The sequence below is a fragment of the Neofelis nebulosa genome, chromosome 2 (genome assembly GCF_028018385.1).
Source record: "Neofelis nebulosa isolate mNeoNeb1 chromosome 2, mNeoNeb1.pri, whole genome shotgun sequence".
In the NCBI taxonomy this organism is placed as follows: Eukaryota; Metazoa; Chordata; class Mammalia; order Carnivora; family Felidae; genus Neofelis; species Neofelis nebulosa.
In genome coordinates this window covers 120,094,133-120,109,428 of record NC_080783.1, presented here as the reverse complement: position 1 = coordinate 120,109,428, position 15,296 = coordinate 120,094,133, and the positions used below count along the sequence as shown (strand labels likewise).

The following is a 15,296-nucleotide window of genomic DNA, read 5'->3' as shown; positions in this document are numbered from 1 at the left end:
ACGTTACCTCAACAAATCAAATAATTTGTTTAGTTACTAAATCTGTGAGCAGGTTGATTCTTGGCTTCACTGTGAATGGATGACTCAAAGATTGGATGACATTTTCATGCCATATCTGTTTTGTCTGCGCCATTTTAAATGTCTGAACAACAGCTACATTGAAATACCTGTAGTGTTCGTACACAATTCCATGGTTCTTTTTTCTTTTGACTTATATAACGACATCCAGAGTGTCTACTTATTTCAAAAAAAATTTTTTTTATATTAAATCAACTTTGGTGGGGCATAATTTATACACAGTAAGATGTACCTATTTTAGCTGTTCAGTCCAATGAGTTTTGACCAATTTACATGTGTAACCACCACACCCATCAAGACAAAGAACATTTCAATGTCCCCCAAAAGTTCCCTCATGCCCCTTTGCAACAAATCCCTCACCCCTGCTCCGGAAACCACTGACCTGTTTTCTGTTATTACGGATTAGTTCTGCCTATCCTAGAATAGCCTGTAAATGGAATTATATAATATGAACTCTTCTGTGCTTGGCTTCTAGCCACATAATATTTCTGAGACTCCTCCACAGTGTGATATACTCCTTTTCATGGTTGAATAGTATTCCATTAACTGAATATTCTACAATGTTTATCTATTTACTCGTTGATGGGTGTTTAACATTTTGGGGGGCTATTATAATAAAATACTATGAACATTTGTGTACAAGTCATTTTGTAGGCAATGTTTTCATTTCTCTTGGGAAAATACCCAGGACTGGAATTACTGGGTCATTGGGTAAACATATGTTTAATTTTGTAAGAAACTGCCATTTTGTATTTTTGCTAGCAATGTATGAGAGTTCAATCTGCTTCATAACCTTACTGAAATTTAGTATTGCCAGTATTTTTAATTTTAGTCAACCAAGTGGGTGAAATGGTATATCTCTGTGGTTTTATTTTACATTTCTCTGACAACCATGATGTTGAGCTTTTCATGTGCTTACTTCTTCATTTGTAAAATGTCTTTTCAAATATAGTGTCCAATTACAAAATTAGGCTGTCTTACTGAGTTAAGAGTCCTGTATACATTTGGCACAGAGTTTGTCAAATGCATGTATTAAAAATATTTTCTCCTACTTTATGGCTCACCTTTTCATTTTCTTAATGGTGTCTTTCAAAAAATAGAAGCTTTGGGGCGCTTGGGTGGCTCAGTCGGTTGAGCATCTGACTCTTGATTTCGGCTCAGGTCATGATCCCAGGGTCAGGGGATTCAGCCTTGCATCAAGCCCATCAGGCTCCATGCTGAGCATGGAGCCTGCTTGGGATTCTCTCTCTCCCTCTGGCCCTCTCCCCTGCTCACACACTCTCTAAAATAAAAATTAAAAAAAAAAAAAAATAGAAGCTTTATCTTTTCAGGAACTCAAACAAGTATCAACATTTTCTTTTAAGTTAAATGCTTTTCTTGTACTTTCTAAGAAGGCTTTGCCTACCCTCAAGGTCTGGAAGATTCCCCCCATGATTTCCTCTGGAAGTTTTATAGTTTTCACATTTACATTTAGGTCTATGGTAGTTTTAGGTTGATGTGTTGTGAATGGTGTAAGATAAGAGCCAAGGTTCATTCCCCTCTCCCCATATGGATATCCAGTTGGACACCTAAAACCATTTGCTGAAAAGACTATCTCCCACTGAAATGGTTTGACACTTTTGTTGAAAACATTTGGCTTCTGGATGTGGGTATACTTCTGGATTCCCTATTCCTTTGCATTGATCTATTAGTCTATTCTTATCTCAAGACCACACTCACTTGATTATTGTAGCTTTAGAGTAAGTCTTAAGGAAAGGTGGTATGAGTCCTCCAACTGTGTTTTCTCTTTCAAAACTGTTTTGGGTATTCTAAGTACTCTGTATTGCCACATACATTTCAAATTCAATTTGTCAGTGTCTACAACATCTCAATTAGAATTGCAATGAATCTATGGATCAAATTAGAGAGAACTGACATGTTAACAATATTGAATTTCCTATCCAAGCACAAGCCTTCCACTTATGGTAATGGCTAAGTAGCTCTGTATTAATCTGCTTGGCTGTCATAACAAGATACCCCACACTGGGTAGCTTAAACAACAGAAATTTGTTGTCTCACATTTTTGGAGGATGGAAGTCCAAACTCAGGGTGCCAGCAGGGTCAGGTTCTGGTGAGAGCTCTCTTCCTGGTGTGCAGACAGACAGCTGCTTTCCACTGCGTGCTCACATGGTAGACAGGGAGTAATTTCTCTTTTCCTTTTCTATTGGTAGGAATATAAACTGGAATGCCAATTTGGAGAGCAATCTGGCTATATCCAGTAAAGCTGATGATGTATGTCACACATTGTCATGATCCCACTTTAGGTACGCATACCTAGAAAACTCTTTCAGGCGTACACATAAAGCATATACAAGCATGCTATAGTATTGTTTATAATAACAAAAAACTGGAGAAAAAAAATCTAAATATTCTTTACTGGGGAAATGGATAAATTGTGATAGAGCCAGACAGTGGAATATCGAGAGCAGTCAAAATGAACAAATCTCAGCCCAGTAATGCTGCACACAAAACTAGAGATGCAGGAAGCTATGTGCATACCACCACCTATATAAAGTTTTAAAACATGAAAAATTAATAATACGGACTGTTACGGCTAAAGCCTATGCGATAAAAACATAAACACATACATTGGAATGATGAATATCAAATTCAATACAGTGGTTACCTCTGGGGAGGCAGCAAGTGGAATGGGATTAGAGGGAGCTAAGTAGAAAGTTTTTACTATACTCATAATATCTTATTTCTTAAAAAACAAAAAGCATTAATAAGTAAGTATGCCCAAAGGTTAGCATTGCAAAAAGCAACCATTCATCTTCCTGCTTTTTTGAATATCTGAACTTTTTTTTTTTTTTAATGCTTATTTATTTTTGAGAGAGAGAACTTGAGCAGGGGAGGGGCAGAGGGAGAGGGGAGACAGAGGATCTGAAGCAGGCTCTGTGCTGAGAGCAGAGAGTCCAATGTGGGGCTCGAATTCATGAACCGTGAGACCACGATCTGAGATGAAGTTGGACGCTTACCTGACTGAGCCACGCAGGCACCCTGAACTATTTAAGAAGCTCCCCCAAAACCTTCAACAATAAACTTTTCAGAAAATATCTGATTACTGAGTATGAAGATAGGTACTATCATTCATTTGAGCTGCACTTTCCAATTCCACTCCACCCTTAAATCTTCACGGTATCAAGAAGCCTCGGTGGGAGCAGTATTGTGTGTAGTGGGGTAGGGCAAGAAAGAAAGTTAACACTTACCAGGTATGATATGTCCTATTATTTAAATATCCCTCTTCTAGACATTAAAACAGGGGTTCAGAGAACTTGCCCAGCCTGTGACAACAAAAAGAGGTCACAGTGCGATTCAGGCGAACTATAACTGGCTGTAAAACCTGTACTTTTTCCATCATTGCTATGATAGTAAAATAGAACTCTTCCTGAAAGTATCATTATGATACGACTTAATCCTGTGGTCCAGGATGGAGGCAGCAAAACGACTGTAGCTTGCTCATGACGTCACAGGGAGTATCAATCCAGGCGAGCAAGTGGTACCAGTGGAAACTTCTTAGAGAAAGAAATACTTGGGGAGTTTGGTTGTATAATCTTCCTAACTTCTCTCTATTATTTATACCATGAGCCATTCAGATCCTTTGTCTCTCCCTAGAAACTTTGGAGGTAATGGGAATTTTATAAATTGATTTCTCAAGTCCATTAATCTTTATGGATGTTTGTTTGCTTTCTTTCTTTTTTAAAAAACTTATATATTTTTTAAGTGATCTCCACACCCAACGTGGGGCTCGAACTCACAACCCCGAGATCGAGGGTTGCGTGCTTTACTGACTGAGCCAGCCAGGGGCCCCTACTTTCTTTCTGAGTTGTATGTTGCACCTGTTGTTGGTAGCCTAACAACTTTGAGAGTTCAACAACTATAAATATGTATTGTCAAATAGGCTTCCAAAATTCCTGGGTAAGTGAAAACATGAGACTGTCTGTTCAAGTTTAAGTGTTGGGGGTCTCACACCTCTGAGATGAGGGACAGTGGGTCAGGTACACCTTTTGTTTGTGTACGTGAGCCAGGATACATGTGAGAGCTTGGTTACTATTTACTATCCTTTATTATTATTATTATTATTATTATTATTATTATTATTACTATTATTGATTTTAGTTTCCTGGAAAACAAAACATAACTCTAATTAGAGACTGAAGCCACATTCCAAAGCTGTAGATTCCACTCTTCTCCCTCAACTCTTCCCTGGACAGTGCTGGAGCTCTCTGTAACATACTGTCTGCTGGCCGAAACTGTCCTTTTCTCCTGGCTCTGGCAGAAAGCCAGCGCCTAAAGCTATGAACTCCAGCTTTTATCTTCCATCCGCAGGGTGATTAGTTCGCAAGGAAAGTAACAACTAAAGATGTGGAGAGGTGCACCTCAGAGACAGCTGTGGGAATCAGACTGGATGTGCACTCAGGCCTGCTGGAAATAAAAGACCATTGATTTTGGCATTGGGATGGAAACTTCTGCCAAACACACACACAAGTGGGCTTGCTTGCTCTCTCTCCTTCTCAGTCTCTCTCTCTCTCTCTCTCTCTCTCTCTCATACACACACACACACACACACACACACACCTTTCAGAAGAGAGGCTCTGTAAAATTCCCCACATATGGCAAACATATTTTAGGGGAAGCACCATGACTAGAGGCCACTGGGAGAGAAAGAAAAAGAAAATAATGAGAAAAATCTTCAATAAGTCTAAATTGTTTCAGTCAGACTGCTGAGAAAGAATGCAGAGGATTGGAAATGAAAATTATTGGTAAAATAAGCATTATAGCACAGCTAAATTCCTTCCCTCCTTCAAATGATTGCTAGAACTTACTCCCATGTACAACAATAGCACCTGGGGAATGAGTCTTGGATTTAGCTTCAAGTACTTTGCTTAACACAATGGATAATACACGAAAAGAGGGCGCTATATAATTAAAAATTTTTCTCTAGTTCGCAATTTCAAAAATTCTTTTTAAAAAAAGTTTATTTAGTATAGGAGAGAGAGAGAGAACACATGCATGAGTGGGGGAGGTGCAGAGAAAGAGAGGGAGAGAGAGAATCCCAAGCAGGCTATGTACTGTCAGTACAGAGGGTGATGTGGGGCTTGATCTCACGAGCTGGGAGATCATGACCTGAGCCGGAACCAAGAATCAGCCACTCAACCGACTGAGCCACTCAGGCGCCCCCAAAATTCTTAATTTTATTTGTAAATAACAGTGTATGGGGAGGGTAATGAAGGTATATCTAATTTTAGCTGGCATTGGCTTGAAGTATAATTGTTTTCTAAATCCCTACCCTCTTGGTTACGTGTTTCATGATCAATTAAATGCTTGAATGCATTATAAAACTCCCAGAGAAAGGACCTAACAAAAACCCTTGTTAAATAGACAACTGACCTCTAAGTTATCTGCTTTGAAAGTTAAGAACTGATTTATCAAATTTTCTCAAAATAAAACCAGAACCTCCCCCAACTCTTGCTTTAAAGAATTATTAGTAAAAGCTAATCAGATCATCCGAACAAAAACAACCTGATGAATGAAAAGTGGTAGAGTGGAAACAACACCGGACTGATGTTCTTAGGGGCCTTGTTCTTTTTTTTTTTTTTTTAATTACGTTTTTAATTTTAGTTCTAGTATAGTTAACATATAGTGTAATGTTGGTTTCACATGTACAATATGGTGATTTATCACTTAACATACATCACCCGGTGCTCATCGCAAGGGTACTCCTTACTGCACACCACCTACTACACCCATCCCTCCATCCCCTCCCATCTGGTAACCACTAGCTTCTCTATAGTTAAGAGTCTGTTTCTTGGTTTGTCTCTCTCTCTTTTTTTTTGACTTTGCTCCTTTGTTTTTTAAATTCCACATGAGTGAAATCATATGGTATGTCTTTCAGTGACTTATTTCGATTAGCATTATATGCTCGAGGTCTATCCATGTAGTTGCAAGTGGCAAGATTTCATTCCTTTTTATGGCTGAATAATATCCCCTTATGTATATAAATTATATAGATTATTTTATAATAAATATAATGTATAAAAATATGTAAAAATATTTTATAATATATAAATACAAAACATGTAGGTATATTTTTGTTTTAAATTTTTTTACATTTATTTATTTTTTGAGAGACATAGAGAGACAGAGCACAAGTTGGGGAGGGACAGAGAGAGAAGGAGACACAGAACAGAAGCAGGCTCCAGGCTCCGAGCTGTCAGCACAGAGTCCGACGCAGGGCTCGAACTCACAAACTGTGAGATCATGACCTGAGCCGAAGTCAGACACTTAACCGACTGAGCCACCCAGGCGCCCCATATGTAGGTATATTTTATAAATACATATCAGGGGCCTCATTCTTGAAGGGCTTTCTAGAAATTGAGTTTAGATTAAAAAAAATTCTTTTTTTAATGTTTATTTTTGAGAGACAGACACTTGTGAGTGGGGGAGGGGCAGACAGAGAGGGAGACACAGAATCTGAAGCAGCCTCCAGGCTCCAGGCTATCGGCACACAGCCAGATGCAGGACTTGAACACACAAACCGTGAGATCATGACCTGAGCCAAAGTCGGACGCTTAACCAACTGAGCCACCCAGGGGCCCCTTGAGTTTAGATTTTTAACCTGAGGATAGGAGAAAGGTGCTGAGATATCTGAAGTAGAAAGATGACCGTGGCTGCAATGTGGGGGAAGGATGGCTGATATGAGCGCCTGAGGCAGGAGTGGAAGGGTGATATGACTGTCCAAGCAAGAAACAGTGAGGACCTCGAGGTCAGCCCTGGCTCTCCGCTGTCCCCCAGACACCAGCTACTGAGGCAAAGGCATGGTGGGGGGCAGAATAAGGTTCTCTCCCATGAGAATACCTTCCAAAAGTGGTGCCTTAGGAGGAAAAAAAGAGTCCTGGACTTGCCACCTGCATGACAGGTCAAATTAAGAAGCCACATTTGTTAAACATTTACCAGGTATCAGGCACCTCTCAGAGATGATTCTGAGGACATTTTAGAATTTACTGAACATTTTCATACCTTAATGTGAAACCTGTGAAAGAACAGTAATCCCTGACTCATGTGCTCTTTTGAGGATTAAAAGAGATATCATACACATGAAAAGGCTTTTCCAATCTTATATATTTAAAAATATTAGTTTTCTAATAAACATGACTTCCAATTTTTTTCCTAAATGCTATGAGCATTTTCTTTTCAGTCTCCATCTATTGGAGACTCCACAGATTGATAAAGACAGTTGTTAATTATTGATTTTTGTATGGTAAGACATAAAACATGAACACCATGAGGATTCTTTCACCTAATAGAACAATGCAAATATGGGGCCACATGTCTAGAATAATAACTGTTTCAGGGAGACTAGCTTGTTCGATTATACTTCTATTTGAGAATGGTTCTAAGAAGCAAATCCAATACATGCCTTCATACTTTCAAGATAAAGCATGAGGAAGAACTTCCCATCATCCTCCATGAACAACTAGAAGCTTTATGGCCATTCTGAGGGTCCAGGCATTCTACAGGCACTAGACAAACATAGGTCTATTCCAACCATTAAAAACGGTGATGAGCAACTTTGCGAATCATGGTGGATAGCCACTAAACATGAGCTAATACACATTAGAGCAAAGAAAAAGCAACAACAAAAAATAAGGCTTATTTTTTGTGCTCAAAAGAGCTAATTATATAGCAAATAAAGGAAAGGCTGATCAATATATCAAAGTCATGAAAAAAAGTGGGAGTCTAAAAAAACCTAAGGTTTTAATTCTTTTTAAGTGGAGGATTAACTCTATGGGAAATAAAATAAAACTTGAACAACAAATCAAAAGATACAAAAAAAATGTAACGTGTGGACCATTATTCAAACAAGCCAAATATAAAAGACATTTTGGGAGACTCAGTGTAATTTGAATACGGACTGTGTAGTAGATGATCATATGGAATTATCATTAGTTTTGTTGGGTGTGATGACAGTATTGTGGCTATGGAAGAAAATATTCTCAGTTTACAGAGAGGCACACTGAAATATTCAGGGGCTGCGATGCCATGATACGTGTTATCTGCTTTAAAATACTTCAACAACCACAAAAAACCACCTTGAGGAGACAAATCACAAAAGGCTAGCAAGTGGTGGGGGTACAGTACACTATACCCCCTACTCTTCTATACATATTGAAATTTTTCTTTATTAAATATTTAAACAAGGAAAGAAAACCTGATAAGACATCCAGTCCATCCACTCAGTTGTACTAAGGTGGGTTGTCTGAGTTAAAGAAGGAAATGGCCCAGACCAAACATGTCTTGAGGTTAGAAAGACACCTGAGGAAGTCTTCTCATATTGTCTTTGTGGGACGAACTGTGGACTATGGGCTGATGAGTACTTCCCTCACATTTTACTGGCAGGCTACCCAAATTCCCCGGAGGGAGCTGCAGTCAGGGATGGGAGAAGGGGAACTTCGAGGCACTGTGAGGCTGCATCGAGGCCACTGAGGAAACAGCCAACACCATGACCTGCAGTCTCTGACATAGACCCACCACCACTATTGGAACCAATGAGCATATCACATGCCGTACAAGAATCACAAGGAAGGTGACTTTCATTATCCCTCACTTATGAGGGAGTTCTCACAAAGTCTCCCATACTGTGGGCACTCTTTCTATTGCTACTTTGAACAACAAAGTATCATGTTGAAGAAGAGACCTTAATTATCACAAATTTTAGATGCTTACAGATATCACTGACAAACATCCTTTAAAAAGAAGGAAAAAAAATTATAATGTGATCATTCCTGGAAGTATGAGCTCAAAGTGCAAGCATTGGATGTGGTTGTAAATGAGCCTTTAATTTCAAACATCACTTAACAAGGCAGTCTGGCAAGTGGTTACTTTGTGGAGACATAGACATTTTTGCCTTCCAGAAGTATGGAAGTAGGTACTGGGAATACCATTTTTAGAAACAGTGTCACATAAGGATCAAAAGGGAGCTTTTATCAAAAATAGCTTAGATGAAAAAAAATAGCTTAGACGAACTTAAGGTGTCTCAAGTAACTTAAAAAGTGGCTCTAATGATGGTCAGCAGTATAATGTTGGAGACAGATTTGAATAAACATTGTTTCGTGATATAGGACAGGCACGTTCCTTTCAGAGAGACAGACTGTTCCCGAGATGGGACCCCTAGCGTGAAGAAGGTTAAGACCTATGGGGTAAGGATCTGTAGGGTAAAGAGATTGCATAATAAAGGTCTCTGAGTATTTGAAAAGCAGCCATGTGGAAGACAGAGTTGATTTATTCTGCATTTTTAGAGAGCGTAAGTCAAATGAGTGGATGGGAGTTATAGGGAGGCAGGTATATGCTCAACATAAGCAAGTACATTTATATTCTTATAATAATTAGAACAGTCCAAGGTTGAATTTGAAAAGTTATGTGTAACTAAAGGCCAACTGTGAGGAATGAAATTGAGACAAGTTGCCTTTACGGATATTTTAATGATTAGATGCTATTATTTTATCACATTATCTCCAAGCTGGAAACACATTTTAAGCTGATAAATCTATTTATTTTTTGAAGATATTCATTTATTACATATTATTTATTCATTTTTATTTATTTTTAATTTTTTTAAGTGTTTTTATTTATTTTTGAGACAGAGAGAGACACAGCATGAGCAGCGGAGGGTCAGAGAGAGAGGGAGGCACAGAATCTGGAGCAGGCTCCAGTCTCTGAACTGTCAGCACAGAGCCCGACGTGGGGCTCGAACTCACAGACCGCGAGATCATGACATAAGCCGAAGTCGGACACTTAACCAACTGAGCCACCCAGGCGCCCCTATTACATATTTTTTAAATGGTCACTGTGAATTTTTATACTAAGTTTTGCGGGTGATAAAACGTACATAAAAATGATGATTGTCAGGGGCTCCTGAGTGGCTCAGTTGGTTCAGCATCCAACTCTTGATTTTGGCTCAGGTCATGATCTCACAGTCATGAGATAGAGCCCAGCACTGCTTTCCATGTTGAGCATGGAGCCTGCTTAAGATTCCCTCTCTCTCTCCCTCTGCCCTTCCCCTGCTGATATATCTCTCTCACTCTGTCTCTCTCTCTTTGAAAAAAAATGATGATTGTCTGAAGTTTATAATCAAGGAAGGAGATATCCACATGTATAACACATCATACACACATATATATACCATACATGTATACATGTTAACATGTGCCAAAACATGTCTAACACACTGTTCTTGGGCTGGGGCTTTGTCATAACGTTAAAGTGGATATGTGATGAGGGCATGATCCAGTTAAATTTTTCATCTTCTTTGCTAGGGAGTCTCTTAAGTGCCCTGTCTCTGGTCCAGGCTATCTGCCTGTCCAAGAGTAAACTGATTCATCCATAGTGACGATATGAGTCAAATATTTTGGCTTTGTTCTGAAGCCTTTCTTGGCTTGGACTCAAGAGAATGGACATGGTCTTCCAATTTCCCAGCCAGTTCTCTCAAATCTTCTCAAAAGCTATTATACAAAGAATGAACAATGGGAATTATCCAATAGGCCTTCCAAATGCAATACCCAGTAAAGCAAAATGGAATTATGCAAAACCACTGGTTGCTAAATTCTATCCTTGATCACCAGGAGATTAGTCAACAGTATGAATTCATCAGTTTGAATTCAACCCAGGATAGAAAAGCAATTCCAGAGTTACAAGTACTAATGAGATGCAACATTTTGTCATATGAAGCAAGTAAAGTATAGTGGAGGAAAAGGTGAAAAACACTATTGCCTCATGATGACATTTAAAGATATGAATGCAGGGTAAACATTAAAATTAAATCATTGCGGGGCACCTGGGTGGCTCAGTTGGTTGAACGTCTGACTCTTGATTTGGGCTCAGGGTATGATCCCAGGATCATGGGATTGAGCCCCGTGTCAGGCTATGCCCTTAGAGCGGAGCCTGTTTAAGATTCTCTCTCTCTCTCTCTCTCTCTCTCTCTCTCTGTCAATCCCTCCCTCCCTCTCTCTCTCTCTGCCCCTCTCCCCTGCTCATGCTCTCTCTCTCTCAAATAAAAAATAAAAACAGGGGTGCCTGGGTGGCTCAGTTGTTGGGCATCCGACTTCGGCTCAGTTCATAATCTTATGGCTTGTGAGTTCGAGCCCTGCATCGGACTCTGTGCTGACAGCACAGAGCCTGGAGCCTGCTTCGGATTCTGTGTCTCCCTCTCTCTCTGCCCCTCCCCTGCTCATGCTCTGTCTCTCCATCTCCAAAATAAATCAACATTAAAAAAAATAAAAATAAATACAATGAAATCTTTGCATCTGATGAAGTCACTTCAACAATTTAAAAAGAATCATAAATAGCAGCTATATAAACCATTCACATTTTTCCTCAAATAATTTGAAAGTACAGGTTTTCTTGGTTCTCATCTGAGAAGCTGACCTGAGATTGCTGGAAAAGGATGCTTTTCTCTGGGTTTATGCCACAGGCGAGAAGAACAGCAGTCATGTCCAAGATGCTCTGCCGAAGGACAGCCGGGTCTTGGGGGACAGTGATGGAATGTAGGTCAACAATGCTGTACAGCACTGAGCCATGCTCCTCCTGCAATCTCACCCAGGTCTCAATGGCTCCCAGGTAATTGCCGAGGTGGGGGATTCCTGTAGGCTGAATGCCAGAGAACACTCGCTTTACGGCTTCTTTCTGGAACAGAGGAAGAGAGACATTTGCTTTTGAGGCAGAATCCATGGATCCTCTGCCTGTGTTACCATAGCTATGACTCATTCTATTTTTTACAACTGCAATCTGACAGTCGTCATCCTTATGCATTTATTTTGTGCCTGTGCAAAGCACTATGTTAGGTGTTACTAAGGACAGAAAATGATATTTAAAATGTGGGTAGGTTTTTCTCTTTTTTTTGCACTCAAGAACATACAAAGGCACATAAGAAAAGGTCTGGATCCCCAGGAGATGCAAGCTAATTGGAGACAGAGGATATGTTTACGAAGAGATATGTAATGGTACAACGTGGCAATATGATCGTAATCTGTTTGCAACCATAAATAGTGGGATATGGGCAGGAGTTCCCAAGAGGAAAAGATGACTGTGGGTCTGGGGGTCAGTGAGAAAGACTTCAGACACAGAACCAAGTTTCATTGGAGATTAAAGGGCTTTTAATGCGATTTCAAAGGTTTTTCATGTGATTTCATTCATTTTGTCGTTCAGGCAAGGAAGGCATACTGTTAGAGCTAAGAGCTAGTGCTATTTAATTAATTCGGTTTTCTTTAGAAATAACTGCTGATATTACAACTCAGTGTGCACGATCTTGGGCCAGAAATGAGAAAACCTACACACTATTTCTTTTTTTCTTTTTTTAAAGTTTTTTAATTTATTTTTGAGACAGAGAGAGACAGAGCATGAACGGGGAAGGGGCAGAGAGAGAGGGAGACACAGAATCAGAAGCAGGTTCCAGGCTCCGAGCCATCAGCCCAGAGCCCGACGCGGGGCTCGGACTCACGGACGGCGAGATCGTGACCTGAGCTGAAGTCGGACGCTTAACCAACTGAGCCACCCAGGCGCCCCCGCCTACACACTATTTCTAATGTTGCTTCTTGATAAAGTTATGTAACTTTTTTTGTGCTTCCATTTCCTTTTATTTTTGATAAAATCATACTTTTATTTCTTCAAAAGTAGTTTTTAATTCTATATATTATTTGAAATTTCTAAAAACATTTTCGTTAAAGGCATGTATTCTCACTGGTTTGCACTTTCTAATATTGAAGTTGTAATAGGAAAATGAGAAAGAAAAAAGTAATAGAGGATGAAAAAAAGGCTATTTTTCTCTGGAATAATTTTGCATTTTGTAGTGAAACACAAAAAATGAATACACGTCAGTAAATGTGCTGTCATTAAAAGGTTCTGAAAAAATAAAATGTGTCATTATCACTTTTAACAACAACAAAATATTAATAACAGCAGCCATAACTTGTTGGGCAACTATGTTATAGGCATTTATGCTCAGGGCTTTATATACATTAATGCATTTAATTCTTACAATACCCAACATGGCAGGCATTTTATTGCTTCCAATTTATGGAGGAGGTAACTGAGGCTCACAGATCTTTACAGATTGCCCATGCTCACACAGCTAGTAAGTGAAGTTGGGATATCAAGGCAACTATCACTTACTTCTTTCCACTAGCTGCTATCCAGGGAGACTTCATCACATTCATTGTATTAATATTGCAACTTTTCTATAGGCTTGCAAGTTTCCAAAAATTAAGTTACGGAGAAAAGAAAAAAAAAAACCACACCTTTGTGTTCTGTGTGCCAACCTTCTCTAGCGTATATACCTAACTGCTGCGTCATAAGGTAGGCATCATGGCTCTTCAGGTGTACTACAGGGTATTAAACTACTCCTAACTATGTAACATATTGCAATTTCTATCGTCAATCTCTGTCCCTCTCCATCCTCATTAACACTGCCATTATTTTTTTTTTAATATTTTTATTTTGAGCTAAGGTGATGGCTATGAGGTGGAATCTCATTATGGTTTAATTGCATTTCTTTGGTTGTTAAGGAAATTGAGAACTCTTACGGTTATTGGCTATTTTTATTTCCTCTTCTGTGGAGAGCCTATTGAGGTTATTTTGCCTATTTTTCTCAGAATGGATTGTCTTTTACTGATTTAAGTATTTTTATATATTCTGGACACTAATATTTTATCAATTACATGTATAGCCAAAATGTTCTCTCATTGTGTAGCTATGTGTTTTCCTTATGTTATCTTTTGATGAAGAGATATTCATTTTACCAAATATATGATTTTTGACTACAGATTTTTATGGCATATAAGAAATCTTTCAATACCTTGATGTCATAAAGGTATGAGTGTGTATACATATATAAAGCATATGTATATGCATGTGTGAGTATGCTTTGAAGTTTCGTCTTTTACATTTAAGTGTGTATCCATTTGGAGTTTTTTGCATATGGTGTGAGGTAGGCATCCAATTTCTTTTAACACCCTCCCCCCCCCCACATGGATATATCAGACTGTTCCAGTACCTTTATGGAAAAGACTGTCTTTGACCATTACTCTGGAATGCCACTTCTGCCATAAATTAAGCACCTTTTTATCCTTTTGTCTATATCTGGTCTTTCCAGTCTGTCCCATTGGTCTATGTGTCTATCTCTGGTCAGCACTACAGTGCCTTTTTAGTAGGTCTTGGCACACAGTGGAGAGAATCTTTTTACCTTCTTCTTCAAGTTATTTTACTCATCTTTGGCTTTTTATATTTCTCAATACATTTTAGAATCACCTTGTCCAGTTCCAAGAGAAAAAAAACACACTGTTGGGGTTTGTGACTGAGATTGCATTGAATCTATAGATTGCTTTGGGGAGAAGTGATGTTTTTATATTAGGTCCTCCAATCCATGAAACTATAATGTGTGAGGATCTAAGGTAAAACATGATGATTATACTTGATAATGCTGTATGGTATAACTGAAATTTGTTAAGAGAATAGAACTTAAATATTCTCAACAAAACAAACAAATAAAAATAAACATCTGAGGTGATGGTATGTTAATTCACCAGGCAGAGGAAGTCCTTTCACAAGGCATGTGCATATCAAATCACTGTGATGTTCACTTTAAATATCTTACAGTTTCACTTGTCAATTATACTTCAATACAGCTGAGATATTAAAAAAAAAAAGTGATATAAGAAAAAAGTCTATATACCTAACTAGCTTTTAAGAGCTAATCTGCTTTAGATATGTGAGGGCCAAGGCTATTTAAACTTTGCCCTTCTCTTTCCTCAAGAATTCTACATCCTACAAATACAGTCTGTTTTCCCCATATGTCATTATTTTCCCGTCTACTTCTGAGATAACAGCTCTACGATAGAATGCTACATTCTACTGATGTGTCATAGTTCTGTGGTCCAGAATTGCATTTGATCCAAGCACTCAGGAGACCTGAAAGATTTGTGGCTCCAAGGATATGAAAAATATCTTTTAAGTAACTGAGAACAAATATAATCTTACCACTTAAAACCATACGCACACACGCGCGCGCACACACACACACACACACACACACACACGCAGCCCTGAGATGACTGATATGAGTAATTCCCCATATCATAATTTAGAAAACATTTTTGTCGAAACAGTTTGTGGTTGTGAACCGAGGC

At 38.8% G+C, this 15,296-nt stretch overlaps 1 protein-coding gene across 4 annotated transcripts in view; it reads right to left on the bottom strand.

The window, feature by feature from the left end:
• WARS2 (tryptophanyl tRNA synthetase 2, mitochondrial) overlaps positions 1 to 15,296 on the bottom strand; it is a 96,217-nt gene that overhangs the window by 33,914 nt on the left and 47,007 nt on the right. For 2 of the 4 annotated variants that reach the window (XM_058716044.1, XM_058716043.1), the window contains exon 2: positions 11,542 to 11,799. The exons of 1 other annotated variant lie outside the window; for it this stretch is intronic. In XM_058716044.1, coding sequence (XP_058572027.1) covers positions 11,542 to 11,799 — 258 coding nt within the window. The remainder of the gene's footprint in view (positions 1 to 11,541; positions 11,800 to 15,296) is intronic. One more of the 4 variants, XM_058716046.1, reaches the window with a different exon arrangement.